Source organism: Trachemys scripta, chromosome 7, assembly GCF_013100865.1.
Source record: "Trachemys scripta elegans isolate TJP31775 chromosome 7, CAS_Tse_1.0, whole genome shotgun sequence".
Lineage (NCBI taxonomy): Eukaryota > Metazoa > Chordata > Testudines > Emydidae > Trachemys > Trachemys scripta.
In genome coordinates this window covers 31,695,599-31,723,542 of record NC_048304.1, presented here as the reverse complement: position 1 = coordinate 31,723,542, position 27,944 = coordinate 31,695,599, and the positions used below count along the sequence as shown (strand labels likewise).

At 47.0% G+C, this 27,944-nt stretch overlaps 1 protein-coding gene and 1 long non-coding RNA gene across 4 annotated transcripts; one reads left to right on the top strand and one right to left on the bottom strand.

The window, feature by feature from the left end:
* The first annotated feature begins 48 nt into the window (after window positions 1-48).
* LOC117880349 lies at window positions 49-4,672 on the top strand. Its single transcript, XR_004646511.1, has 3 exons — window positions 49-306; window positions 1,061-1,225; window positions 3,156-4,672. It is a non-coding gene; the product is annotated as an uncharacterized LOC117880349 (long non-coding RNA).
* Window positions 2,473-27,944, bottom strand: SYVN1 (synoviolin 1). 3 transcript variants are annotated; one of them, XM_034776441.1, is made up of 16 exons: window positions 27,836-27,944; window positions 20,745-20,893; window positions 19,083-19,175; window positions 18,456-18,608; window positions 16,972-17,020; window positions 14,741-14,844; window positions 14,023-14,149; window positions 12,789-12,888; window positions 12,636-12,701; window positions 11,837-11,953; window positions 11,130-11,305; window positions 10,348-10,500; window positions 9,572-9,694; window positions 9,129-9,315; window positions 7,386-7,549; window positions 2,473-6,956 (listed from the first exon to the last, which is right to left on the bottom strand). In XM_034776441.1, the coding sequence occupies exons 1-16, from the start codon at window positions 27,858-27,860 to the stop codon at window positions 6,802-6,804; spliced, it is 1,941 nt and encodes a 646-aa protein (XP_034632332.1). In that variant the 5' UTR covers window positions 27,861-27,944; the 3' UTR covers window positions 2,473-6,801. The 3 variants fall into 3 exon arrangements, with proteins under 3 accessions (XP_034632332.1, XP_034632333.1, XP_034632331.1); XM_034776442.1 differs by having other exon boundaries at window positions 9,572-9,691; window positions 10,342-10,500; window positions 27,888-27,942; XM_034776440.1 differs by having other exon boundaries at window positions 6,802-6,956; window positions 9,572-9,691; window positions 10,342-10,500.

The following is a 27,944-nucleotide window of genomic DNA, read 5'->3' as shown; positions in this document are numbered from 1 at the left end:
GGGTAGGCCGCAGGCGTAGTACAGGAAACCAGTGAGAGTAACGGGAAACAGGCTAGAGCGGCCCCATCACCGGTTCTGGACTCCCCTTGAGAACATAGAGAGCTGGCGGACGAGGAGCTGAGAGACTCCATAAGCCCTTCTGGGTTCTGTGCTATAGAGCAGAACCATAGAGAGCTGGTGGAAGAGGAGCTAGAGCGGCAAAGAGGCTTTTCAGCTGAGCAGAGGCCTTGAGAAGGAAGGGCAGGAGGGCTTCCTCTCAGCTGGCATGTCTGTGCCATGGAGGGGGAGGAATAGGGTGACCAGACAGTAAGTGTGAAAAATCGGGACAGGGTGTGTGTGTGGGGGTTAATAGGAGCCTATATAAGAAAAAGACTCAAAAATCGGGACATCTGGTCACCCTAGGGTAGGGTTACCATACGTCCGGTTTTTCCCGGACACGTCCGGCTTTTCAGCAATCAAACCCCCGTCCGGGGGGAATTGCCAAAAAGCCGAACATGTCCGGGAAAATGCTGGCCGGGCACTTCCCCTCCCGCGGCTGCTCTGCTCCTCCCCTGACTCTTTGTCTCTGTTTAAGAGCCGGGCTGCCCGAGCGCTACCGGCTTCGGGCAGCCCCCATGCCTCCGGACCCTGCGCCGCCGGAGCCTGGGAGGGGAAGTGCCCGGCTGGGCTTGCAGGGTCTGGAGGCAAGGGGGCTGCCCAAAGCCCAAGCGCTACCGGCTTCACGGTTTGCCGGGCAGCCCTTTCCGCATGGCTGGGAGTGGGAGGGAGCGGAGTTGGGGCAGGGCTAGGACCCTGTGGAGGGTCCTCTTTTTTTATTTGTTAAGTATGGTAACCCTACCCTAGGGAGGAAGAAAGGGTCAATTGCTGACCAGAGTCCCATGGCACCAGCTCTAGTTTTAAGATTAGAAGACAAAAGGGAACCATAGAGGCCTGGTTAAAGAAGGTCTAGAGGGGACAATCAATTATGTGGCCAATGGACTCCTTTGCCACTGTGTGAAGTCTCCACATGTAGTCTGCAGGAGAAGTAAAGAAGATTAACTCTATCCTGTCTTTCACCAAGTTGCTAAGGCTATATCTACCCTACAATCGGGATCAAGGCTATGGGATCAATCCACCGGCAGTTGATTTAGCAGGTCTAGTGAAGACCTGCCACATCAACAGCAGATCGCTCTGCAGTTGACCCCTGTACTCTACTCCCAACAACCCCGTGGTAACTCAACCTAAGGTATGTCGAGTTATTGGCATAGCTGGAGGTGTGTAGCGTAGGTCGACTTACCGCGGTGGTGTAGACATAGCCTAAGAGTCTCCCACTTGCCACCACCGCAGGTGTTTGTGAGCTGGAGACGAAGGGAGGCACCTAAACCTATCAGTGTTACACTTTGTATTTGCAACATTAAGCCTTATGTTACTCACGGGCAGGGGTAGTCAATAGGTGGACTGGGGATCACCAAATGCTTTTGAATAGACCCTGAAATCTTATTTACTTATTATTTTCTCTGGAGGCCTTGACTATATCTTTGACCAAGAAATTTGGACCTTGACAAAACAGACTACCCCTACTCTAGGGCATTGGCCAGGTGGTAACTATTATCCTCATTTTACAGAAATGTAAACTGAAGAACTAGGGTTACCATACGTCCGGTTTTTCCCGGACACATCCGGCTTTTTGGTAATCAAACCCCCGTCCGGGGGGAATTGCCAAAAAGCCGAACATGTCCGGGAAAATGCCGGCCGGGCACTTCCCCTCCCGCCGCTACTCTGCTCCTCCCGACTCTTCGGCTCTGTTTAAGAGCCGAGCTGCCCGAGCGCTATGGGCTTGAGGCAGCCCCCTTGCCTCCGGACCCCAGCCGCCGGCCGGGCACTTCCCCTCCTAGGCTCCAGCAGCGCAGAGTCCGGAGGCATGGGGGCCGCCCGAAGCCCGAGCGCTACCGGCTTCACGGTTTGCCGGGCAGCCTCCAGACCCTGCGCCCCCGGGCGGGCGCTTCCCCTCCCGGGCTCCAGCTGCGCTGGGGAAGCGCCGGCCGAGGGCGCAGGGTCTGGGGGCTGTCCGGCAAACCATGAAGCCGGTAGCGCTCAGGCAGCCCTTTTCGTGTGGCTGGGAGTGGGAGGGAGGAAGGGGTGGGGTTGGGGCGGAGAAGGGACAGGCTGGGGGTGGGAAATGGGCGGGGCCAGGGCCCCGTGGAGGGTCCTCTTTTTTTATTTGTTAAATATGGTAACCCTAGAAGAACAAAGAAATTACAAAACTTGGTGCTGGCCTCCTCCCTCATTTCCCCCGCAGTAAGGGCAGAACCATGTAGGAAAATCAGGCATCCTACCACTTTTGTGCCTGCTTTCAGTATTAAATCATCTTCAGTCACTTAAGGAAGGCAATGGATTAGTAGGGTTGTGTACTTACTATAGGGAGAGTTGGTATCACCACTTGTAGGCAAGGCTGCCTAACGCTTCCCCTCCAAAACTATCAAAGCACTACACCATCTTTAAAGCAAGTTTTATTTTGCTGTATATACAATTTAAGCTATTAAAAATGTACACAATATTTACAAATTAAATAATTATCCAAACCCTCTTCACCTCCAACACAACTCTGCAACACACAAAACAATGAAAGAAGTTAAAGGAAACCATTGGGATGAATATAGGCCATGAACATTTCCCAATGGTCTCCCCATTTATGTATTTTCCTCTTCATTTATGTATGTAAATAAACTCCTAAATGATGCAAATATCATGGAATGTGTGGCACAGTTTAGCACATCCTCTGCTAAATAGTCATTTTATTGAAATTGAAAACATAAAATATGGATGCTTCCCTAAACTATTCCCACCTTTAAATTCAAACAATTTAATTTTAAACAGGACATATGGCATATTTAAAAAACAAAAAACAAAAACACCTTTTAAGCAATCGCTGGAAGTATGAGACCAAGTTTTCTCCTCTTCCGCACACCCAGCACTGAATTAAAGATGTTTATGTAGGCTGGCTTGTTATTGCAGAGTTCCTCATATTACCATAGTTATTTCTGGTAAGGGGCCAAACAAGTTATTTTGGGGGCATGGAGGAGGGGAGGGGAGGGGACGCTCAGCATTAAAAATCAAACAGGATATATGAGGACCACATGTCAAATTCTGAGTTGACTGATCTTATCCCTTTATAGAATGAAGAAAAGGCCTCTCTGCTCACTGAAGGAAATGCACATGTTTCAAGCATGCAGCACCCTTTAAAAAAGAAAAAAAATGCAGTCTCTCACTACTTCATGTTCCATGGCCAGAGAACAGGAGGTTCTCGATCCACACTCACAGAGGAGTCTGCATTTATGTATGGATTTTACTCATGCTTTTTGTTGTTGGTCTTTCTTAAAACCAAGTTTTTCTTTCTTAAGGTTTGGATATAAAGAAGGGAGGGAATGCATAGTTATTACACCAAATGCAAGTTTAGCCCACTGTCTTGCTACAAAGTGATATGCAACCTGGTTGCCTTTTGATACCCTCTCCCCACCAGAACACCAGGATCCTAGCTGTCTGCCAGATATCACCATCCCTTGTCACAGTCACCCCCTCCCGTCCTCAATGCTCAGTTCTAATTCTCGGTGGCTGGGACTCCCATCCAAACCAGTATTGTAATCCTGATGTGCCTCCAACAAAAACACGATCTATGTTTTAAAAATATAAATCTTTAACTACTTTTGCCCTTCTTCAGAAGGAACTCAATTATTAACTGAATTTACAACCCTTAAGTGCAGTCTCTGGATTGTTTCCCTGAGATAGGTGTATGATTAGAAGCCACTTAAAGAGAAGCACTGAAGGGTTATACCAACTGCTGAATTAAAGTAAACTGAATAGCAAACAACGGTTTAGGGTCACCACGCACACAATTTTTGTGTTTTTGGGTGGGGAGGGGAGGGGAAGAGAGGAATTTTAGGACTCATTTAGTGCTGGTTCTATAATGTAATCTATTGCCTGTTGTAGAGCATCTTCCTTATACTAAAAATGCTTACTTAACCCTTCATTACCTCTCCTATCTAAATCCAGCCCATGGCTTAGTTCCCCATTAAGCTGATATCCCTTTAGATACAGGGGTGCGTATACTGTATTATGTTTGCATTAGGTATGTGAGTTCACATAACTCTATTGGATGGGATTTTCAAATCACTCGGGGACTTTTAGGACCGCCAGTCCCACTGAAAGTCAACAGGACTGGTGCTCCTAAGTCACTTAAGTGATCCTCCTGTCATGACTTACACTCAGGAGACGTGTCAAACAATTACAAGTCATATTAGTCCTCTCAAATTACATTTTTGAAACACAGTGTTTAAGGACTTTAATATCTTTGCCTGTTGTCTTAACCTATTTGTCCTGTTTTTAAAATTCTATAGGCTCACACAAAAAGGGACAGAAGTAGCCTATCGTAATGGCCAAGGTAGCCAAGAGCCTTTTCCAGCTGATTACTAACAGACTGAACAAACTCATGGTCCATAACCACGCTTTAATTGCTTGCTTACATCAATCCAAAAATTTTTGAATTTGGTGTTAGTTTTTTAAGGTGCGTTGGTATGCAAGCAAGGATCTGGGGAAAGAACTAGGCTGGACAGATTGCAGAGGAGTTACTAAAAATCTAACATATGTGAAGGTGCTACAAGTAACAAACCCATAAAGTCATATGTTCTTATATCAATTAGCCTAATGTCCTTTAATTGACCTACAGAGTCTTGGTAGTAAAACAGACTGGATGAGTAGGGTCTCATTGCTAATGGGAAGTTTCTACTTATTTATCCAAAGTAAAGGTATTTTCCTATAGGAGTTCCACCACTAATACTGTCAATCAACAAGAGTCCATTCAACCCTTAATAAACTCTTCTGAAGTTGTTAGGCCACTGCTATAAAAAAGAACAAAGAGCAGAGGTGACTGTTTTGTGTCTTGAAAGCAGCTCTTAGAGAACCTGACGGTGGTGCCAGGAGCTGTACAAGATCCATGGGAACAATTCACAGAAGATGGCTACGGGACCATGGCCTGCATACAGACAGAACAACATGAACCTGGCCAATAAGCCATTTTCATCCCAGGCATAAAAGCATGGACTTAAGTAGAATCACAAAGGATGAGGTTGGCTCATTCGCTTCCAAGTAAGACTGGAGGTGAAGAGGCATTTCATCTCTCAACTCCTTAGCAATTAAAGTGTGACTATGATGAATAAAGCATGTGAAAGCTCCAACATTAGAGAGTATCAAAGGCCAGAAGTGTCATTGAGTAGCCATGGCTACTGCAATTTCTCCAATTCTTCGATACGGGAAACATGACAAGTGCTTCTCTGGTCGTGGGGCACAGAGAAGGGGGGAATATTTAACTACATCTGACTAACTTCTAAATTCTTTGCTATCTGTGCCATCAGCATAGATTCATTGCTAAACACAGGCAAATCAATACTCCGGTTTCAAAGGTCTAGCAGACTCCATTCTACATCCAGAAGATGTTGTTCTTGCTGGGATGAATATTTGAGCAGTGTAACCCAGGGGAGGGGTTTTAACTGCACGATCATCCCCTTCTAAGATGATCATCCTAATGCCATTTGGATAAAACTCTTTAAGCATCACAGTTTGTGATCAATACTGAAGTCATTTGCACTAAGTTAAATTCTAGATTGCGAGAGCCCCCACTGGGCTTCCTCAGATGATGCAGAATGTTGATCTCCACCCACACTAGAGCACGCAGAGAGGAAATAAAGTTAAAAATGGACTTTAAAGCAATCTCACAACTCTCCCACAGCGTCCACTACTCCATTCAGTGCTCCTCACTCAACACAAATAAATTCAAAAAAAGGTATAAAGCAGAAGCGATGGTTGACGTTTTAACTTTACCCCACCACAAACCAAGCCAAACTAGCAATGACTATCAGAAACACCTAGGGTCTGGATCCTGCCATCCTTAGGCTTAACTGTCTTGGGAGTTCTGGCTGAGTATTAGCAGGGGACGACAAGTGTGTTTCATGAACTCCTCTCACCTTGAACTGAGTCACCTACATACATTGCTCCTACATATAAAGCTGAGACACTGCTCACTTACAGGTATCCTTCCATGGGTAGTTTGTTAAGGAAATGCACGTCTTTCCCCCTTTCATGATGGGAGCATGTTTCTTATGGACTTCCTTCAGCTAGACATTAACATTGTTAGGATGAGCCCAGAAGGCATTGCTTGAGGATGGAGGCCAGCCGCCACATGAATGCCACAGAGGTAGAAAGAACCCGGTTAAAGCAGAAGAGAACTATTTTGAAAAGTTGCCACCTAACTCCTGTTAGGTGGATGGGGGGAGGAAGGGCAGCTTTCTAAACAATAGATATGCCCACTGCAGTTAAGTGGCACACCACGGAAGTCCCCGGGGTCTGACCACCTCAGCCCTGTGCATCGTGTTTTGTAGAAGGACCCTGCTTTTCAGGGAATGCTGCTGGGAAGGCTCTGGAATTAGAACAGTTAGTGCACAGGTGGGTATGACTGAATGTGCACATCAGAGAGAGGACAGCTGCAGACTGGGCGGTGGGTTTTTGTTGTTGTTGTTTTTGTTTTTAAATTAGAAACCATGGCAGATTAAAGAGTCAATTCTGAGCCCCAGCATAGCGGCCCTAGCACTCTCATGTCAAGTCAGCACTTGGTGCAGGTTAGAACATTCTAAACAGAGCGATGGCAGAGTCTCATTTCTCTTGTTGCATCCCCAACCACCACCGCACACGCTGCTTTTCAAAAGAAAAAGTCAGTGTCAAACGGTAACCCAGGCAAGACAAGGTACTTAGGAAAGGGGGGTGGGAGGGGTGTCAATGGGAAGGGGGAGAGGAGGATTCCAGTTTCTGAAGCCGGCGCCTGCGAAGCTCAGCTGTGTCAGGCTCCCCCGGTAAAGGCTGCTCCTCTTCTTCCTCGTGCCCGGCTGGCTCTGTGTATCCCTCTGCACCCACCAATCCAGATGGATCATCTGAGACAGCAACGGGGGAGGAAATCATCAGAGGTTGACATCCACCAGATTCCTTTGTTTCCCCACGCTCCTAAGGGACTTAGAACCACTACTTTAGGACAGCCAAATGTGTCCATTAGCACTTAAAGGGACAGCCACCTGGCCTGTCTCATTCAGCAGCAAACCCTCAGCTGGGACACACACCAGCATGACAGATGCTGCCTATCCTGGATGCAGCTGTACCCTGCACAGTCAGTAGATGTGCTGCACCTAGGATGAACATGGTGCAGCCAAGTGCCATCAGCTGCTAAAGCCTGTTACTACAACTTCTGGCTCTCTGTAAGGTTCCTTAGGGAATGGGTTAGGTCTTGTTCCTAGATCATGTGGCTAACAGCGACACTGTGAGGCTTCGCACTACAAGGTCCTACAACAAGGAGGACTTCCGTCTACCTGTTTGACCTGTTGAGTCTGGTTCCACTGCTGCCACTGCTGGAGAGGTCCCTGGGGAAGAGGTACTGTCGGGTGAATTGAAAGTGGTGGATTCTCTGGTGGGTGTCTCTTGAGAGGAGGTCGAAGTGTTTAGGGAGCTTGGCAGCTGCGTAGGACGGGGTGACCTGTCCAGAGGGGAAGCCAGAAGAGGGTTACAACGTGGAGAGCTATAAACAGACCATGATTAATTCTTTGTAGTATACTATCACTTAGAGGCCCCAGATGAGATCAGGGCCCTAACAAAACTTTACAAAGAACTGTCAGACTGAATCAGACCCTTGGTCTATCTAGTCCAGTATCTTGTCTCCAACAATGGCCAGGACTGAAGCGCTTCAGAATCAGGTGCAAGAACCTCACAGTAGGCAGATATAGGGTAATCTGCCCCTCCCACATTGGCTTAAGCAATGAAGTAGGAAGTTCAACGTCCCCTACAAAATTTTTGCTGTCATGACAAACTCTCAATATTCTTGATATCCATATCCAAGCCCTTTTTTAATCTAATTAATAAATAAATAAATAATAATAATAATAATTAATGGAGATATCCCATCTCCTAGAACTGGAAGGGACCTTGAAATGTCATCAAGTCCAGCCCCCTGCCTTCACTAGCAGGACCAAGTACTGATTTTGCCCCAGATCCCCAAGTGGCCCCCTCAAGGATTGAACTCACAACCCTGGGTTTAGCAGGCCAATGCTCAAACCACTGAGCTATCCCTCCCTCCCTTTTTATCTAGTGTAATAAAAAGAGTGCCTGCCCAGAACAGCTTACAATCTAAATGGATGAGAGACACAAAGGATTACCACCCTTCTCTTTATGTATAGCAAAGCTAAGGCAAAGAGAGAGAAGTGCCCCAACTCACACAGGATATCTGTAGCTGAGCCAGGACTTGAACCCTGATCAGAGTCCCAGTACAGTGTCAGCCACAAGAACACACTTCTGGCTTCCAAACTCTGCTTTCCTAGCCCATGTTTCCTTTCACAGGGTGGTGAGCAGAATCTTGGCCGGAGTGCAAGTGCAACTGCATCTTCCAGCTCTTCCAGTGCAGGCTTATTCCTGCCCAAGGATAGGAATAAGGGCGTCTCCACGCTTCAGTGCTAATTTTCCATATAAGCAAGCAGGCCTTAAAGTATCTACTCAGTGCTATAAAAAGGAGGTATTACCAGGAACCGAAACTCCTGAGTTCTCACCCTTGCTCTGAGAAGCTATCTATGGCAATAGCTTCTCCACCGCTCTGCTTCAGGACCCCTATTTGCACCATGCAGATGGTTACTGACCTACGTCATGGGTTGAGGTTTGTACATAATCCCTAGATCTTACATGGCACTTTTCATCAGCAGATCTCAAAGCACTTCACAAAGGTGGTCAGTACAATTATTCTCATTTTACAGATGGGGAAACTCAAGACCAGTGGCAGAGTTGGAGTAGAATACAGGTCTCCTCAGTCCCAGCCCAGCACTCTATCTCCTAGGCTCCACATTGGTGGTACAAGCTTTGGGCACCTGTTATCACCAATGAAGACCACCCACTTTTAGCATTGTGAGGACAGGGAGCCAGCAGTTTGGAATCACATGGAATTACAATATGCTGTCACTAAGCTAGATGGATCCAACACAGAGCTGGATGGATTATGGTCAAGTCAGTGGTTGCACCATGTGTCCGATAGAGTACAAGGTCTCACACCCTGCCACACTACTGATAGTTACCCAATGGTCGTCAGAACGGTGAGATACTGGTTTATCTGTAACATGGCTGCATCTAGGAGCGTGTGGATGTTCTGCAGACACTGGAGCCTGGCTTCCAGATGCTGCCGGTCATGGCCTTCCATGGCACGGAGCTCTTCATCTGTCAACCCAGCAAACCCGGCGGGTGGCACAGGCATGGGAGGGAAGCCTGTTCAGAAGGAAAACAGATGGTCTGTAAGAGAGGACTCAAGGCAAGCTTCCTGACTCCCTCTCCAATGGACAAGGTTTTAATTAGTGGTGAAATCTATCAATTTACTGAAGAAGATATGACCATGCTCTTGGCAAGTTGCTAATTTGGCCCTTAGAGACAAAGTTTGGATATTTTCTTCTCCCTCCCCATGCTCCCAGTAGAGGAACTTCCTTCCCCCATCCAGCCCTGGCTGGAAGAAGCCACCCAAGCTTACCAAATAGAGGTGGCAATGCCATTCCCATCCATGGGGGAGGGAAGGGAAAGCCAGGCACTGCTCCCACAGGGGCAGTGTCAGATCCAGATGCTGAATCACCACCAGGTCTCGAGGTACTCCCTGCAGAGGGTGAAGGGAACAAAGAAGAGATAGTAGCCTGGTTAAACTGTCATGGTACATTTATGCCCATCCACCGCTTTACACATAGCCAATGAGGTTTCAGCATGTCTTCAAACACACAACACTTGGGTATCTTTCTCGGGTCAATGTTAGTTAATCCCACAATATAAAATAATGTCAAGAAGGTAAGGGGATATAAAGCCTTTCATCTCTAGGGGTGCCAGTTCCAACCTGGCCCAGGGGTGGAGACTAGCTACTTGGGGGGGGGGGGGGGGTGTGGAAATACAGAACTTTTTCTCTCTAGGGGCACCAGCTCCAATCCAGCCCCAGACTGGGGAGATTTCCTGACCTCCTGAGCCAGCCAATGGGATATAGGGTCTTTTCCCCTTTAGGGGACCAGCCGCAGATCAATAGTGTCAAAGCTGTTTTCATCTTGTGGCAACTCTGTGGTCTGTTGGTGAGTCTCTGTCCAAACCCACGACTGGTATAACTGGCCTCCTTGCTGGCAGTCTCAATTTACAGGTCTAGAACCAAATGGGCTGGGGAGAACCAGAAGCAGGTCACAGTTGAAGTATGTTGGCAGGGCAGTGAGAAGGAAGCCTACACCAGGGATGGCATGAAGGAGAAGGTTAGACTCTGTGGCTTCTCACCTGTTGTTTGAATGCCTGAAGTGGAGGGTGCACTGGAAGCAGCAGAGGGATTCTCTGCATTGTTGGGTGGTTGGACACCAGGCACTGGAGGAAATGGACCTATGGGAGGCCAGAGAGGGAACATCCCAGGAGGAAACGGGGGCAGGATTCCTTGGGGGACTGCGGAGTGAAGGAGAGAAGTGGGTGGGTGACCCATAGAGAAGAGATGCCAGACAGACATTACATTTCTCCAGCACCTTCCAGCCAAGGGGCTTAAGGCACTTATGACATTAAAAAAGCCTCAGGGGAGGTAGGTCAGTGTACTATCCATTTTACAGAGGTACACTTATGCACAGTGGCAAAGTGGAGTCCTGATTCTCAGCACCCCCACACCCCATCTGTTCCTGCTTCTGGAGGGGGAATAATCCAGGAGTCCTGATTCCCAGTCTGTTGCTCTAAGAATTACACAATCCCTCTCCATTACACTATGCTCTTACTTTCCTTCTAATGACAGAGAAGCTAAAAGGCCAAATGTCTTTGGTTACTCCCATATGGCCCAATGCATTGTAATGTTGTTGTGTGTATAACTGAAGGCAGAGTTTGGCGCAAACAAGGTACATTCAGTAGTACAACAAAGTAATACACTTCAATTTTTCAGTGCTGGGCAAGGAGTCCAAGTATCAACAGCTGCTGCACCTCACCCTGGAGGTGGCTGCAGTGATTTCCATCTGGAATGAATGGTATCAGGACAGGATTACTGAGAAACTGCTCAGCCCTGCTGGCTTGGTGTCCAGAGCAGCTGTACTCACAGTTAGGCGGCTGGGGAATCAGTGGAGTATGGTGCGGCGGTGGCTGCTGTTGCTGCTGCTGCGCTTGCTCCTGTTGCTCAGGTGGCGTTTGGGACTGAGTGGGGAGGGAGGCACGGAGGACGTCCATGCGGCAGGTGGGGCAGGTCTGCTGCCGCTGGAACCAGGAACGCAGGCAGCTGTGGAGGGGGCAGAGGCCACCTGGTTAAGATTGGCTCATTAAACAGGTTACCTTTTCAGGGCATAGGATTTACACACAGTCCCGACAATTAGCTGGAGACACCCTCCCCTGTTATTGTTTCTCACTCTTGCCATGGGTAGACGGAGAAGTGAAGAGATTTCAGCCTGTGTAGACCCATTCAATCCATGGCTTCTCAACAGAGATGGTATTTATTACATGGACCTGCTCGCTAGGGACCGAACTTGGAGCCACCAACTCACAGGCCTCCAGACAGCAATGACCAGGCCTCACAGTTAAGAAGAGATAGATCTACAGCAGAGGGGGCTGAATTCCTTTACAAATCCTTTTTAGTTGTTAGATTCTTCCCTGGCACCATGCACCTTACAGCAAGGAGGAAGTTACCATGCCCTGGCTTCTCAATTATACAAGGACAAGGCTTGGATTTTCATGCCTTTGGCAGCCAACTCCACACCACAAAGAAAGCCATCTGCAAGCAGCTGCGTGGGCAGAAGTATTAGCTTTTCCTCACCTGGTGTGGAATATGTGGTTGCATGGCAGGCGTTTAGCACCCATCACCATCTCCTCCCGGCAGATAATGCACACATTATCCATGGCCTGAAGCTCTTCTGGAGTGGCATCAGGATATCTGGGGAGGCAGTAGAGTTTTAAGAGGCAGTAATGTACATATTCTCTGATGATCTACAAGGGCAGTGATGCCAATGAAGGAGCGGGGGCTATAACAGAGATAATTAAGCAAAGGGAAATTTAGGTTGGATAGCAGGGAGATCTATGTGAGACAGTCCACCCACCCCCAAGGGAAGGCGTCTTGCCCAGGGCACTGCAAACTGGATGGGACAGGACTGAGGGGTTGCGCTAGATAAGCTGTGACCCACTAGGCCTCTAACAAGCTGTACACTGGATTGAGTGTCTTAAGCCAGACTGCTCTAATGCGGAATTCTCCTGTATTAATGAAGCTTAAAGGGCCAGAGAGATTCATTGCAAACATGGCTGTGTGGTCTTGTGGCCAGAGGACTGGACTGGGAGTCAGGAAATCTGGATTCTACTCCCAGCTCTGCCACTGACCTTGGGCAAGTTCTTTCCCCTCTCTGTGCCTGTTTCCTGCTTCCACCCTTTGTCTATTTCAAATGTAAACTCTTTGGGACAAACGCCATCTCCCTAGGTCTCTGTGCAGCGCCTGGCTCAATGTGGTCCTCCCCACCCCAGTCGAGGGGGTGAGGGGTCTGTGCGGTGCCCTGCCCAATGCCTTTAGGCCCTACTGTAACAGATTTCACTCTATAGAAGCAATTTCTCTCCAACTGAATACTTACAGAGTGTTCATGTTGCGAATGGCGCGGCGTGACATGATGGCATCAGTCACAGCTCTCTTGAACTGCCTGAAATGACACACAAATTGCTGGAGTTACACACACGCGCACACACACACACACACGCGCTCAATCAATACCCCAGCGACATCTTACCTCATTGCCAGGTACATGGGCCGGATGGCGAAGAGAGGGAAAGTGTGCACTTTAATCATGATGGTCATGAAGGCCATGTACAGCAGCACTTTAATGAAGCCTGAAGAGGAAGGAGAGAGATTAGTGCTCTCTCTCTCTCTCGTGTGCCTCTACTCGGAGGATCTCATTGCCCTTAAACACTAACAAACTCCCACATCCAACCCCAGGAGGCAGGGAAGTGCCTCAATTTTACAGGTGGAGAAGAGGCACTGAAAAGAAGCAATTTGCTTCCCCCATGTCACACAGTGAGTCAATGACCAAGCTAAGAACAGAACCCAGGAGGCTCTAGTAACTCAATTGCACTCCCCTCACAGAGCTGGGAATAGAACTCTGTAGTTTGGCTCCCAGTTCCTCCCTGCTCTAACTCCCCTCCCAGAGCTGGGGATAAAGCCCAGGGATCCTGACTCCCCATCTTCCTTGCTCTAGCCACCAGTCCACAATGCCTGCACAAACCAACCCACTGTGGCCTCCAGAAATCCACATTTTGATTCCAATCTTACCAAGCCATCAGCATTTTAGGCCTGGTCTACACTACAGAGTTAGATCGACATAAGGCAGCTTACGTCAACCTAACTCCGTAAGCGTCTACCCTAAAATGTAGCTCCCATCAATGTAACTCCCCCACTACACTGACTTAATAACTCCACCTCTGCGAAAGGCGTAGCGCCTACGTTGATGTAGTTAAGTTGATGCAGTATCAAGTGTTACTGCCTTTCAGAAACCGTCCCACAATGCCCCACACGGACAGTTCAATCGGTGCAAGCACTCCTGGTGAGTACGCGCACCGCCAACACAGTAAGCATAGTGTGAATGTGTACAACCGATTCAACTACTGCGGTGGCTGTATGTCAACATAACTTAGGTCAACTTAATTTTGTAGCATAGACTTGCCCTTAGTTTTAATGATACATTAAATGATTTTGGATCACCACAGGCTTCTCTTACAAATACAGCTGCTACTTAGCTCCATTTCAATCCCACTTTCTTCCCTTCAACTGATCAATGAAGTGGTGAGACCATTTACAAACTACCCCTCCCAACCATGCTCCTATGAAGAGCTCTAGCACAAGGTCCCATATAGCACCACAATTCAGGCTCCCATGGCTGATAGATGTTCATATGGGAGAACACACAAGTCCCCACTAGGCTATGGAAGGAGCTAGCTGTTATCCAGAGCTGGGGGGAGAGAGTGTACCTGTGAAGAGCTCCGTGTACAGCATGTAGACAGCCTTGTTGTCCCATGGATTCTCACTCTGCAGGTCAACTGAATGCAGAATGTACTTTATGAAGATTGTGAGCACCATGGTCATGAGGATGGCATACTGTGGGGGCAGGAAAGAAATAAGAGGCATGTCACAGGATGAGCTAATCTTTTAAAGGCGTTGGAACTCATCTGTACCCTGTGCCAAGGTCAGCCCACCTCTCCAGGTGAGGGACCAAATCATATGGTAGGAAACTGGTGTCTCCGAGCCAGGCCTGCACGGATACAAAAGGCAGCCTGAGTTCAGGGAGAGAAGAAAGGAGTAGGGAGGCTCTCCTTAGCTCCCTGGCAGATAGCCTGGGAGTGCAACCCTACAGGAAGCAGGCTGGAGGAAAGCCTAAGCAGAAGGGAGTAAAGACTCACTTTAACTTGAAGGCAGAAGGCCTGGGGAACCAGACCTGCATGGAGCAGATGGTCTCCATCAGAAATCCCAGGGCAGGGGAAAGGACTTGGCTGATATGCATAACTTCTGTTTTTGGAGAAATAAACAGAACCACAAAGGAAAGGGACCAGAGAGAACTCGGAAGCACTGGCTGGTTAGTCAGCCCCACTGGCTTACAATGCATCACAGAGCTTTGATTTGCAGTAAGTAGCAGGGCAAGGCAAATATTCCTCCCTCCCTCCTTGCCACACAGGCAGACACATTTCATACCTCAAACCCAAAGACCAGCTGGACGGAGGCTCCCCGGGTGAGGATGCTGTGGTAGGCATGGCTGACAAACAGGAAATCCAGGACGCCCAACAAGAGCATCAGAGCTGGACACAGAAAGAAGGGAGGTTAGACACTGGAATTACAATACTGAGCTGTGATTTAGGGTACACATGGGGAAGGCTTGACAGAAGTAAAGAAGGGGGTGACTTAAGCATAAGGCTAGGAGCCAGGACTCCTACAATCTATTCCCAACACTGGAAATGGAGTGTTATCTAGTAGTCAGAGTATAGGTATGAGCGCCAGGATTCTTGGGTTATAACCTTAATTTTCCCACTGACTCACTGTGTAACTGTGGGCAAGTCGCTTCATGTCTCAGTTTCCTCATCTATAAAATAGGACTAACTCTTCTCACAGGGGATTGGGAAGCACTAGGCAAGTGCCACGTGGAAGTAATTGAACCTTTCAAACTCTAAACTGCATGGGATGAAAGCCATGCAGGATGTAAAACGCTGATATTTATATTACGACAAAGCCCCAGTTAAGATCTGGACCCCATCACACAGCACAAACACATCTCAATGGGTCCCTTAGGGTCCTCTGAAAACCCCAGCTTCAGTTTCCCATGGCACTTTCTTGCACGAGTCAGCGTGTTAACCGCAGCGTGCTGCATAGTTTCATTCTTCCTTCCTGAAGTTTTAGTTAGCTACAGGGTTCTCCTTGATGTCCTGTCCTCAACTAGGTTGCTGTGAGCTGTTAAACAGCTGCTCTGCTCCAACCCAGAACTGAACAAAGCCATCTAATCCATAAAAGGCCTTCTGGAAGACATTACATACTGTTTTGACAAGGTTATCGACTCTGAACAGTCTCACACTCAACTGCACAAATGAGAAGGGGTTTTACATTAGCGAATTTAGCCTGTCACATGCAAATTATCTTCTGAAATTATCTTTCCTGGCCAGCTGTTGCTGCTCATCGAGTCCTGGAGAGGAAATGTTCAGAATAAAGAAACTCTCCCCCACCCCTGCCCCGTTCTCCCCTAGGAGATTTGTGTCAGGTATCAAGCCACGTCATGCCTTCATTAAACTTTGTTGCTTTAATGATTTCTCCACATCCTTCCCTCTACATGGGTAACACTTACTCACAAGTCATTTTAATTATTAACAGTGCAGGCAGAGGTTAGCAAGCTTCACACCCACAGCTTTGCCAATGCGCCTCCAGGGCTGCTATTCCAGAGTTGATCCATTCCCACAATCCTTTGCCAAAGCCCCTCAATCCTGGCTTGCAGCCCCCACATTCCAATCCTGGATCCTCTCTTACCACTGCCCCACAATTCTGAGCCACTACATCCCCTGCTACTCCAGTCCTGCATTCTCTATGCCTCTCCATTCTGATCCACAGCACTCCCTGCTAGTCTAGTCCTGGACTTTCTCCCTCCCAACACACAGTTCTGCCACTGCCTCTAAATCCTGACTTGCTGCACTCCCTGTTAAACCACTTCTGGACTCCTGACTCTCAGCTCTGTCAATGCCCCTCAATCCCAACCCACAGCTTTCTGCTATTCCAACCCAGAGCTCCCCCTGAGCCCCACAGCGCTCGGCTGATGCCCCTCAGTCCTGATCTGCAGTCCCCTTGCTAGTCCAGCCTTGGGTTCACCCATATACACAACTCTACCAATGCCACTCAGTCCTGACCTGCAGCCTCACTCCCCCCCTTACTAATCCTGCCCTGGACTCTCCAGTACAAACAGATCTGACAATACTCTCAGTCCTGACCAGCTGCATCTCCTGCTATTCAAGTCCTGAATTCCCATCATCGATTGTTGAGGGTGAATTGTATGATTGTTTTTGGAAAATGGGGACTAAGCCTGTTACAGAGATCTGTGAATCTCAGAGATAAGAAACATATTAGGTCCTATCAAAACAGTCTCTCGAGGACCAGAACTAGGCAGGGAAAATGAGATTCCACATATGATCTAAAGAGAATTTGAAGCAACTGCTCTCACATCACAAAGCAGATGTGTTAACATGCTGAATCAATCCTGCTGTCTGAAGACTTCCCTTGCAGGTAGATTATCCCATATCTGCCACACTGCAGTGTTTCTTGCACCTTGCTCTGAAACATCTGGTGCTGGGCTCTGACCCAGTATGGCAATTACATTGTAATGGGGGGAAGAGGGGAGAGAAACAAGAACAGGGGAGGATAGACAAAGGGAATAAAATAAAGGCACTTACAGATTATGCGGAAATGAAAGAGCCAGGAGATGTTTGGACTCCTCTCCATCTGGGAAGAGATGAACAAACTTTTAGGACTCTCCACCCAATTTTCCAAAACTCCATTCTCTGCATTCTGAACTGTAAAGAGTTACTGATGTAGGACCAATAGGCCAATTTTATTTTCTATCCATCTTGGTTTCTACACCACAAGCATCATCATTGTGTCTTGCTGGTTCCTTGTTTGCTGGCATCACAGTGTCTTGCTGATCCTGCAAAAGTGCTGAGCACTTCAAGGTACTGAGCTACTTTAGCTCTACAGAGTCAGCGCTTTTACTATTTGTATTACTCTAGAACAGGGGTTCTCAACAAATTTTTGGTGACCTAACTCTTGCTGGTGGCCGTTCTTTAGGAAAAACAAATAAATATGCACATATACAGGTCCAAATCATTGTAATTTATGTATGTAGGTTTTTTTGCAGGCTCAGTAATAAAAATAATGTACAGCTGTCTCTATCCTTTACTGGACCTAAACAGAATGGAAATACAAATAAGGTGCTTTGTATGTTTTTGTCTCCTCCCCCCCCCCCCCAACACTTGCTAGCTAGTAAGTCTGCTGTGAAAAGTGATATTAACAAACATACAAATATCACATTTCACAGCAAATTTACTCAGTCCCAACAAGCCCAGGGACAAATTAAACCCTGGATGGGGAAGTGGTTATGGAGGCGATAGGGCACTTGGGGAGGCAGCAGGGGCCAGCGGTGATTGGGGAGGGTGAGCTCGGGACCAGAGCCTGTCACCTCACAGCCAGGGAATGGAGCCCAAAGCCCCATGCCCAGGAGACAGGGCCCGAGGATGGAGCCCAAAACCCCATAGGTGGAGCCTGCCACCCACCACACCAACCTCATCACCCCTGGGAAGGTGGGGAAATCACACCGTCTGTCTGCTCCTCCAGCTTTTCTGTCTCCAGAGGCGGACAGGGCCCAACCACTGCTGGCAGCCCCCAGGGCAGGGCTGCTGCTTTGCCCCCACCACCACCACCCAGGAGGCTGTGGCCGCAAGAACATCCCCTGGTGGCCGCATTTGAGAAACGCTGCTCTAGAACCTTAGGCCAGTCATGGAGCAGGCCTCCACTGTGCTAGGCACTGTATAAACACAGAACAAAAAGATGGCTCCTATCTCAGAGAGCTTATAAGACAAGAAAACAGTGAAATAATCCTGACCAGCCTGGCCCAAAGGGCAATTGCAGAAGCACTAATGAGAAAAATGAATGTAGAACAAGCAGAGGACACAAAAGGATCTGCTTCCATGCTCCCTACACACAGGACACACTATGCTATGAAAACCAAAGCACAGCAACAAATGTTTTCATCTCTCAGCAGGCCACAGAAGTAGCTTAGATAGACAGATCCTTGTTTGTTACCAAGATCACTGAATGACTCCCCAGATAGATGGCAGCCAACCCCAATCTGGTATCCTGCCCAGCGGCATGTCACACTTACAAAGTCCACCCGGTCCTCAGCAAGCCAGTGGAAGCACTTGAGGAACAGGAGGAGGGTGAAGAGGGCCACAAAGCGGGGACTGAAGTCATCTCTGAAGACGGTGAAGGCCAGGCAAGTTTCCGTGACCGCATACCATGATCTCTCAAGTAGGTGCTGAAAGAGAGAGAGAGAGAGAGAGAGAGTTAGCAGCACTGTCCCAGTTCCCCACATACCGCTCATCTTAGTTCTCAGTACTGAAGGGAGGAGGAGAAGGAACTTATTCTTTTATGTCCCAATTTTTAAAGGAAAGCATTTTCTTTTGCACTCCACCACTTTCCCTCGGAGGCTCTCAGAGCACTTGGGTATCAAATTCTGTACCACAGTTCTGTAAAATGGGGTAACAGCAATGCCCTGCCTCACAGGGATGTTGGGAGGATAAATATACTCAAGACAGATGCTCAGACACTCTGGTAACAGGGGTCATGCAAGTACCAAAGATAGATATGATTTTATGCTCAGCATCAAAATCCCATTCAACTTACAATCAATGCAGCTCTCAGAGCAACCCTCTGCTACTGTGTACCTTCGTCACGCAACATAAGATTGTGCTGCAAGTAATCAGTTACAACTGCCAGAGGCCTCACTCACCTCCATTTCTGCTGCTCGGAGCTGGCCAAAAAACACTTTCCCCATGAATTTGCCCAGGAGGAAAACCAAAACGAAAGCCTGAATGTAGAGAACCTGCAGGGAAGGGAAAGGGAGAGATTGAACCAAAAGAAACAAACACTCACATACTACAGCTTATGAACCAAACCAGACCAAAAGAAAAGGCTGGAGAGAACAATCCTGCAGAACCCCCTCTGGCCTAGATCAGACCTTCCCATCCTTAAAGTCTATGATTTACAACACTCAAGGGATCTACAGTCTAATGCCCTTCAGGCTGTGTGAGATCTGTGTACCCTGGGGCCTGGAATTTGTATTTTGAAGGTACTTTGGTTACTGTGGAGAATTGGTGAGATGTACATATTTTACCCCACTTGCACCTGCATGTTACTATGTATGTTAAAAAAGCCCAACTGAAAACAGATTAATGAGTCTTTCCAAATTTAGCTAGAATTTTGCAAGCCAGCTGTGGAGTCAGTTACATGCACACATACTTCTATATATTTCCCACACTAAAGCAGTAGTTTGTTCCGAGTACTACTGGCTCAGCAACTGCTGTAGCGTGGAAGTGTTTGTTTTGGTCAACAGACCCTGGGGGAATAGAAAGCAGAAGTGAACTGAAAAAAGAGCCACTGAATTACATTGATAAAGAGAAATGACTCATTTGAATGCTGTCCAGTGCTCCCTGAAGTAATTTGAGGGTAGGAGGAGAGGGACAGGACTCTGTCCATTCCCTAGCAGATGGATGCCAACCTCACCCAGAAGTCACCATCACAGTTTGCACTTATTAGCATCCTTGCTGGAAGACTGAGTAGAGTGGTTAAATACACATTAGGCCATGGAGACAGAACTCCCTCCAGGCAGGGCTAAAGCCCACTGGTGGATCAGTATGGAATACTTGCCCTACTGCTGGCAATGCTGTACCTATCCTTGGAATAAACAGAGTGAGAGAGGCTCCAGAGCAGTCAATCCAGATTCATTTGGGACCTCAACTCCTGAGCCTCCAACTCAAGAGTTAATCAACCCAAGGATGAAATGAGACAGCCCAAGACTGTTCAGGATTTGGCTCTGCTCTGTATCAAAATAACCCTGGATTTCAGTTCTCTTGAAAATGTTATGTCCTCCGCTCCCCGTGTAAATGTAGAGGCACTGCATAACAAATTGTTTCCAGGGATTGGAATACAGCACCTGTTAAAAGGACTGCGTTGACAGGAGTTTGCATTACTGCTGCTCCTGTTTTTATACCACATCCCACCAACATACCAGAGCCCTCCCTGTAAGAGGAAAGCTTCAATTCCATGTCACACTCAATTCACACTCCCTCTGCTGATATTGACAGTAAGGGGGACACAATTAGTGCCAACTGTGCAGGGTTAATTGCGGCTTGGATTCACAAAGTGGGCAAGGCCCCATGAAACTCATTCCACTGATCAGCACCAAACAGGAATGACTTTCAGTAACTACCAAACTGGGAGTTCAAAGATTAGCTCTCATTACCAATCCCCCAGAGACAGATCACTTCCACATGGCTTTGGATGGCCACTGTAGCAGTGCAAGTTAAATACCAATAGTTGACAGGCTAAGCCATTATCAGAGCAACCTGCTCTCCTCCCCACAACCTGGGCAGCCCATGGACTGCATACTTACTGCCATGCTGGGGCTGGATTTGGTCAGATACACCACTGTTGGGTAGAACTGGTGCTTCAGGTAATAGGCATGAGCCACTACCACCGATGTCAGAGCCAGGCTGGCAGCCATCATGACTGCCGTTCGGAACATCTCCCCAGCCCAACGACCTGGGAGAGGGAAGACAGACATGAGCATATGGTTTAGAGATATAGAATAAAGCCGTAGCTGCCTTCACGTCACCTAAGGCAACAAAAGAGCCACCAAATTTGCATTTTTAGGGGTCAGTGGATCATTGCGGTACTTAGTTTGCTGCTTCTTGGCTTAAAGTTTTCATTACATTCCCCCTCTCCATCTGCTTTGCTCTTGACCTCCCATACTGGTAAGTTCCCACCAGGCCATGGACTTTGTCTTCCGATATTTGTCTGCAAAATGCCTACCAAACACTAGGTGATCACACAGCGAACTTCCTTTAACCTGGATGTAAATAGATCCAAAGCACTTTACAAATAAAAGAACCATTCCATGCAGCCACCTCCGGGTGCGACAGGGAAGCTCTTAAACAGCCACTCAGCACCAATGAGCAATAGTTTATGACTGGGAGCAAAGAACATGTCAACCAAGAGATTGGTTCTTGGCCCTATGCTATTAAACATTTTTATCAATGACTTGGAGGAAAACATTAAATCACTGAAAGTTTGCAGCTGACAAAATTTGGGGGAGTGGCAATTAATGAAGAAGATAGATCAGGTCACTGATACAGAGCAATCTGGACGATGCGTATTTTAATACAGTTAAATGTAAATATTAGGGCTGTCACTTAATCGCAGTTAACTCACGCAATTAACTCAAAAAAATTAATCATGATTAATCGCACTGTTAAACAATAGAATACCAATTGACATTTATTAAATATTTTGGATGTTTTTCTATATTTTCAAATACATTGATTTCTAGTACAATACAGAATACAAAGTGTACAGTGCTCACTTCATATTATTTTTATTACAAACATTTGCACTGTAAAAAATGATAAACAAAAGAAATAGTATTTTTCAATTCACCTCCTCCAAGTACTGTACTGCAATCTCTTTACTGTGAAAGTGTAACTTACAAATGTAGGGTTTTTTTGTTACATAATGGCACTCAAAAACAAAACAATGTAAAACTTTAGAGACTACACGTCCACTCGGTCCTACTTCGTTTTCAGCCAATCGCTAAGACAAACAAGTTTGTTTACATTTACGGGAGATACTGCTGCCTGCTTCTTCTTTATAATGTCACCTGAAAGTGAGAACAGGCTTTTGTTCTTATGGCACTTTTGTAGCCAGTGTTGCAAATTATTTACGTGCCAGATATGCTAAACATTCGTACGCTCCTTCATGCTTCGGCCACCATTCCAAGGACATGCTTCCATGCAGATGATGCTCGTTTAAAAAAAAAAAAAAAAAAGAATTAAATTAAATTTGTGACTGAATTCCTGGGGGGGAAATTGTATGTCCCCTGCTCTGTTTTACCCACATTCTGCCATATATTTCATGTTATAGCAGGCTTGGATGATGACCCAGCACGTTTGTTTTAAGAACACTTTCACAGCAGATTTGACAAAATGCAAAAAAGGTACCAATGTGAGATTTCTAAAAATAGCTACAGCACTCGACCCAAGGTTTAAGAATCTGAAGTGCCATCCAAAATCTGAGAGGGATGAGGTGTGGAGCATGCTTTCAGAAGTCTTAAAAGAGCAACACTCCAATGCAGAAACTACAGAACCTAAACCGCCAAAAAAGAAAATCAACCTTCTGCTGGTGGCATCTGACTCAGATGATGAAAATGAACATACATCGGTCTGTTCTGCTTTGGATCATTATCGAACAGAACCCACTATCAGCATGGACGCATGTTCTCTGGAACGGTGACTGAAGCATGAAGGGACATATGAATCAACGCATCTGGCACGTAAATATCTTGTGACGCGGGCTACAACATTACCATGCGAATGCCTGTTCTCGCTTTCAGGTGACATTGTAAACAAGAAGAGGGCGAGATTATCTCCTGCAAATTGTAACCAAACTTGTTTTGTCTGAGTGGTTGGCTGAAGTAGCACGGAGTGGACTTGTAGCCTATAAAGTTTTACATTCAAAAATAAAACAATGCAGTTATTTTTGGACATAATTCTACATTGTAAGCTCAATTTTCAGGATAAAGAGATTGCACTACAGTACTTGTATTAGCTGAATTGAAAAATACTATTTCTTTTGTTTTTTACAGTGCAAATATTTGAAATAAAAATATAAAGTGAGCACTGTATACTTTGTATTCTGTATTATAATTGAAATAAATATATTTGAAAATGTAGAAAACATCCAAAATATTTAAATAAATGGTATTCTCTTATGGTTTAACAGTGCAATCAATCATGCAATTAATCGTGATTAATTTTTTTAATTGCCTGACAAGCCCTAGTAAATATACACATTCAGGAATAAAAAAAATGTAGGCCATACATACAGGATGGGGGAAGCAGTGGCTGAAAAAATTTTTGGATTCATGTTGGATAATCAGCTAAACGAGAGCTCCCACTAGGACACTGTGGTCAACAAGGCTAATGCAATCCTTGGATGCATAAACAGTGGATTATTGAATAAGAGTAGAGAGGTTATTTTACCTCTGTATTTGGCAGTGGCGTGACCACTGCTGGAATACTGTGTCCAGTTCTGGTGTTCACAGTTCAGCAAGAATGTTGATAAATTGGAGAGGGTTAAGAGTAGAGCCATGAGCATGGTTAAAGGATTTGAAAACATGCCTTATATGATAGATAAATTGAGCTCCTCGAGCCTATCTTAACAAAGAGAAGGTTAAGGGGTGACTTGATCACATTCTGTAAGCACTTAGATGGGGAATAAATATTTGAGAATGGGCTCTTCCATCTAGCAAACAAAGGTCTAACACAGTGGTTCTCAAACTTTTGTACTGGTGACCCCTTTCACATAGCAAGCCTCTGAGTGCAACCCCCCTTATAAATTAAAAACACTTTTAAATATATTGAATATTATAAATGCTGGAGGCAAAGCGGGGTTTGGGGAGTAGCCTAACAGTTTGCGACCCCCATGTAATAACCTCACGACCCCCTGAGGGGTCCCGACCCCCAGTTTGAGAACCCCTGGTCTAATATGATCCAATGACTGGAAGCTGAAACTACACAAATTCAGACTGAATAAGGTGCACATATTTAACAGTGAAGACATTTAATCCATGGAACAATTTACCAGGGGTTGTGGTGGACTGGCGATTTTTAAATCCAGATGGGACTTATTTCTGAAAGATCTGCTCTAGGAATTATTTTGGGGAAGTTCTATGGCCTGTCATACAGAAGGTCAGACTGAAAACCGCTGATCTAAACTTTTTTTCTGGCGACCCAGTTGAAGAAAATTGTTGATGCCCATGACTCAACAGAGCTCGGGATGAGGGGTTTGGGATGTGGGAGGGGCTCAGGGCTAGGGCAGAGAATTGGGGTGCAAATGAGGGGTTCAGAGTATGGGAGGGGGCTCTGGGCTGGGGCAGGGGTGCAGGAGAGGGTCAGGACTCTGGGCTAGGGGTGCAGGCTCTGGAGTGGGCCCAGGGATGAAGGGGGGGGGGGCTCAGGGCAGGGGATTGGGGAGCGGGCTTACCTTGGGCGGCTCCCGGTCAGCAGCGCAGTGGGGGTGCTAAGGCAGGGTTCCTGCCTGTCCTGGCACTGCACACCGTGCTGTGCCCTAGAAGCGACCAGTAGCAGCTCCAGCTCCTAGGCGGAGGCGCACAAGCAGCTCTGTGCAGATCTCGCCCGCAGGCACCACCTTCCCAGCCAATGGGAGTGCGGAGCCGGTGCTCAGGGCGGGGGCAGCACGCGAAGCCCCATGACCCCCCAACTGCCTATATGTCGGACCTGCTGCTGGGCACTTCCGGGGCGCAGCGCAGTGTCAGAACAGGTAGGGACTAGTCTGCCTTAGCCAGGCAGCACCGCTGAAAGGATTTTTAATGGCCTGGTCAGCAGTGCTGACCAGAGCCGCCGTAACCCAGTGCCTGACATTCCACAACCCAGTATTGGGTTGTGACCCGCAGTTTGAAAACCACTGGACTAGATGATCACAATGGCCCACCCTGGCCTTGAAATCTATGAATTCTATATGCTGTCCATCTAGAGAAGTCTTGTTAATGTTTTTTCTCAAACTACTATGCAAACCTCTGTGGTAAAATTCCCACTGATATATGCCACATGACAACATTCAGTATCCTAATTAATAAATATTAATACCACCTAGTTCTTATAACACTTTTCATCAGTAGATCTCAAAGTGGTTTACAAAGGAGGGGCATTTTATAGATGGGGAAACAATCACAGAAAGGTGAAAGTGATTTGCTCACAATCACCTACAGACCAGTGGTAGAGCCAGGAACAGAACCCAAGTATCCTGAGTCCCAATCTGTTCTATCCCTGAGGCCACACTACCTCCCCACACTGATTCTGAGAACCTTGCATCCCAGGTTCTCAGAGCGTCGTATGAAAGAGGGGACATTATTCACATCTTACAGATGGGGATAAAAGCACATGACCCACGGGCACAAAGCAAGTCAGAAGAAGGATGGTTCTGTAGTTATGAAGCATCAGATTGGGACTCAGGAGATCTGGATTCTATTCCCAGTTCTGCCATTGACTTGCTGTGTGACCTAAGGCAGTGGTTCTCAAAGCCGGTCCGCTGTTTGTTCAGGGAAAGCCCCTAGAGGACTGGGCCGGTTTGTTTACCTGCCGCATCCGCAGGTTCGACAGATTGCAGCACCCACTGGCCACAGTTCGCCACTCCTAACCAATAGGGGCTGCAGGAAGGTTGGCCAACACATCCCCCAGCCCGCGCCACATCCTGCAGCCCCCATTGGCCTGGAGCCACGAAATGCGGCCAGTGGGAGCCGCAATCGGCCGAACCTGCGGACGCATCAGGTAAACAAACCGGCCCGGCCCGCCAGGGGCTTTCCCTGAACAAACGGCGGACCGGCTTTGAGAACCACTGACCTAAGGCACATCACTATCATTCTGTACCCGAGTTGTAAATCAGGAATAACAATCTTTCCTTTTCTCTCCCATCCTTTGTCTTTTTTTAAGTTAGACTGTACACTTTTCAGGGCAAGTATTCGCTCTTACTCTGTGTATAAAAGCAACTAGCACAATGTGGCCTTGAGGCACTAACGCAATAACAAATAATAAAATATGCCAGTAGCAGTCAAAGGAAGAGAATTAGCTCTCATGCTCCCCAGAAGTCTCTGCTCTAGCAACTAAAGAGCATTCTCTCTCCAGAGCCAGGCATAGAACCCAGAATTCCATCTCACAAAAAAATCTTCCAGCTACCAGACCAGACTGAGAGACACCCGTGCTTTCTGAATGTTTAAATACTCAAGTCCAATTAGCAGCATTCCTGTGCTAGAACATTAAAGCATCATGTTGTAACAAAGCAAAACACTGACACATAAGAGTGAACATAAAGCAGTTCCGTGCTCTAAGGCTGTCACACATTTCACAAGTAGGACGGTGGAATTTTAGTTAGCCATCCAGATTGCTTCTTTGGCCATATCTTGCCCCTTTTCGGAAGTTATTTATAAGATGAGTTTTTGAGACCACATCTTTCTCTTCGCTTAAGTTTCAACCAGAACTGGTTTGTCCCCTAAACCTGTGAATTATAATTGCCATGTTTAGATTAAGATAATTTAAACTATATAAAGCAGATGGCAGAGTAGTGGTTAAAATGTTAGACAACAGTTTCTGAGCCTGCACATGACTAGCTACTTAGGTTACTTTAACAGTGGAGTTACATGCACACCCTTCATTTCAAGTAGCTTATAACAGAAATGCTGACAGCCTGTATCCATTCAAGTGTCAGGGAGTACCACTTGGAGATTCTTATACGGATGTCATTTCCATGTCACATACTAAACAGCTTCAGTCAGCCTACCTTGCATTAAAACAATTTAGTTCTTTAAATACTTATGTGCTAGAAGTGGATCTTTTATAACACCAAGTTCAAGAATATATTTTACATTTCATTAGTGCCTTTCACACCAAAGGCTCTGGAAGCACTTCACTGACTATACATTATTAATCCTGTATATTACAGTAGTGCCTACAGGCCAACCAAGAATGGGGCTCCATTATGCAGGGCACTGTACAAAGTAGTCGATAGACCCTGCCCCAAACAGCTTACAGTCTAAACAGATAGAACAGATGAAGAGGGTGGGAAAGGGAGAGCATATGACAGACAGACCCAGAGCATCTTTGAAAGCACAGCCAATGCAGAGATGAAGGGGTAGAATCATAGCTGGCACAGTGTGTTATGAGGGGGTTGGACAGGTGAATCATGGTCAAAGACTCTCCAACAAGTCCCCTTTGTTGCAGAAAGTACTAGGAGTGATTAGGTGGGATCTATAGTTTCTCTCCTAAGCACACAAGACCTTGTTTGTAGGCAGCATGAATTGAGATGGGAAAGCAAAGAAGTTACATACTTTGAAAAGGGAAGAATCGTTAATTTCTACGTGAGCTGCTTCAGAAGTTCTCTCCCATCATTTTTAATATTGAAAGAAAAGGAGGGTATCAATTTCCTTAAAGGTCTCTTCTCCCCCAGTCCATATGAGTGACACCAAAACACACAAGAATCCCCAACACCTCCGACACTTTCAAGGGAGCCATAAAAGGACACTCTCCATCCATGTGAGCTCTACTACCCCTCCCAGCATCTTTGCCCCCCCTTCTCCCAACGAGAACAGCTCACATCCCAGTACTCCCCTCCCAGCTTCTCAGATACCTCCTACTACACAGGCTCTAACTTGCCCACTCCACCCACCACCACCCCAAAAATCCACCTTATTCAGGTGCCCAGGATCGAGCCCCGGTCTCACGTACCACCTAGCCAGCCCACCCAGATCCGATCTCCCCTTCTCCAGACCTTCCAGCACCCCCCTCGCTCCCTATGTCCCTCAGGTTTCAGCTCCTCCCCCAAGCCCCTACGTCCCCCAGCAACCCCGCTTCCCACTGTTCCTTCCCCAGGTTTCAGCCCCTCCCCAGGCCCCCTTGTTCCCCAGCTCCTTTGTACCTGCTGCACCCCCCAATCGGTCCATCGCCCGGTCTCCCCGGCCCGGACTCACCAAGATCCGGGAGCCCCTCAGGCTGCTGCACCCACCACCACAACCAGCTGCGCCTCC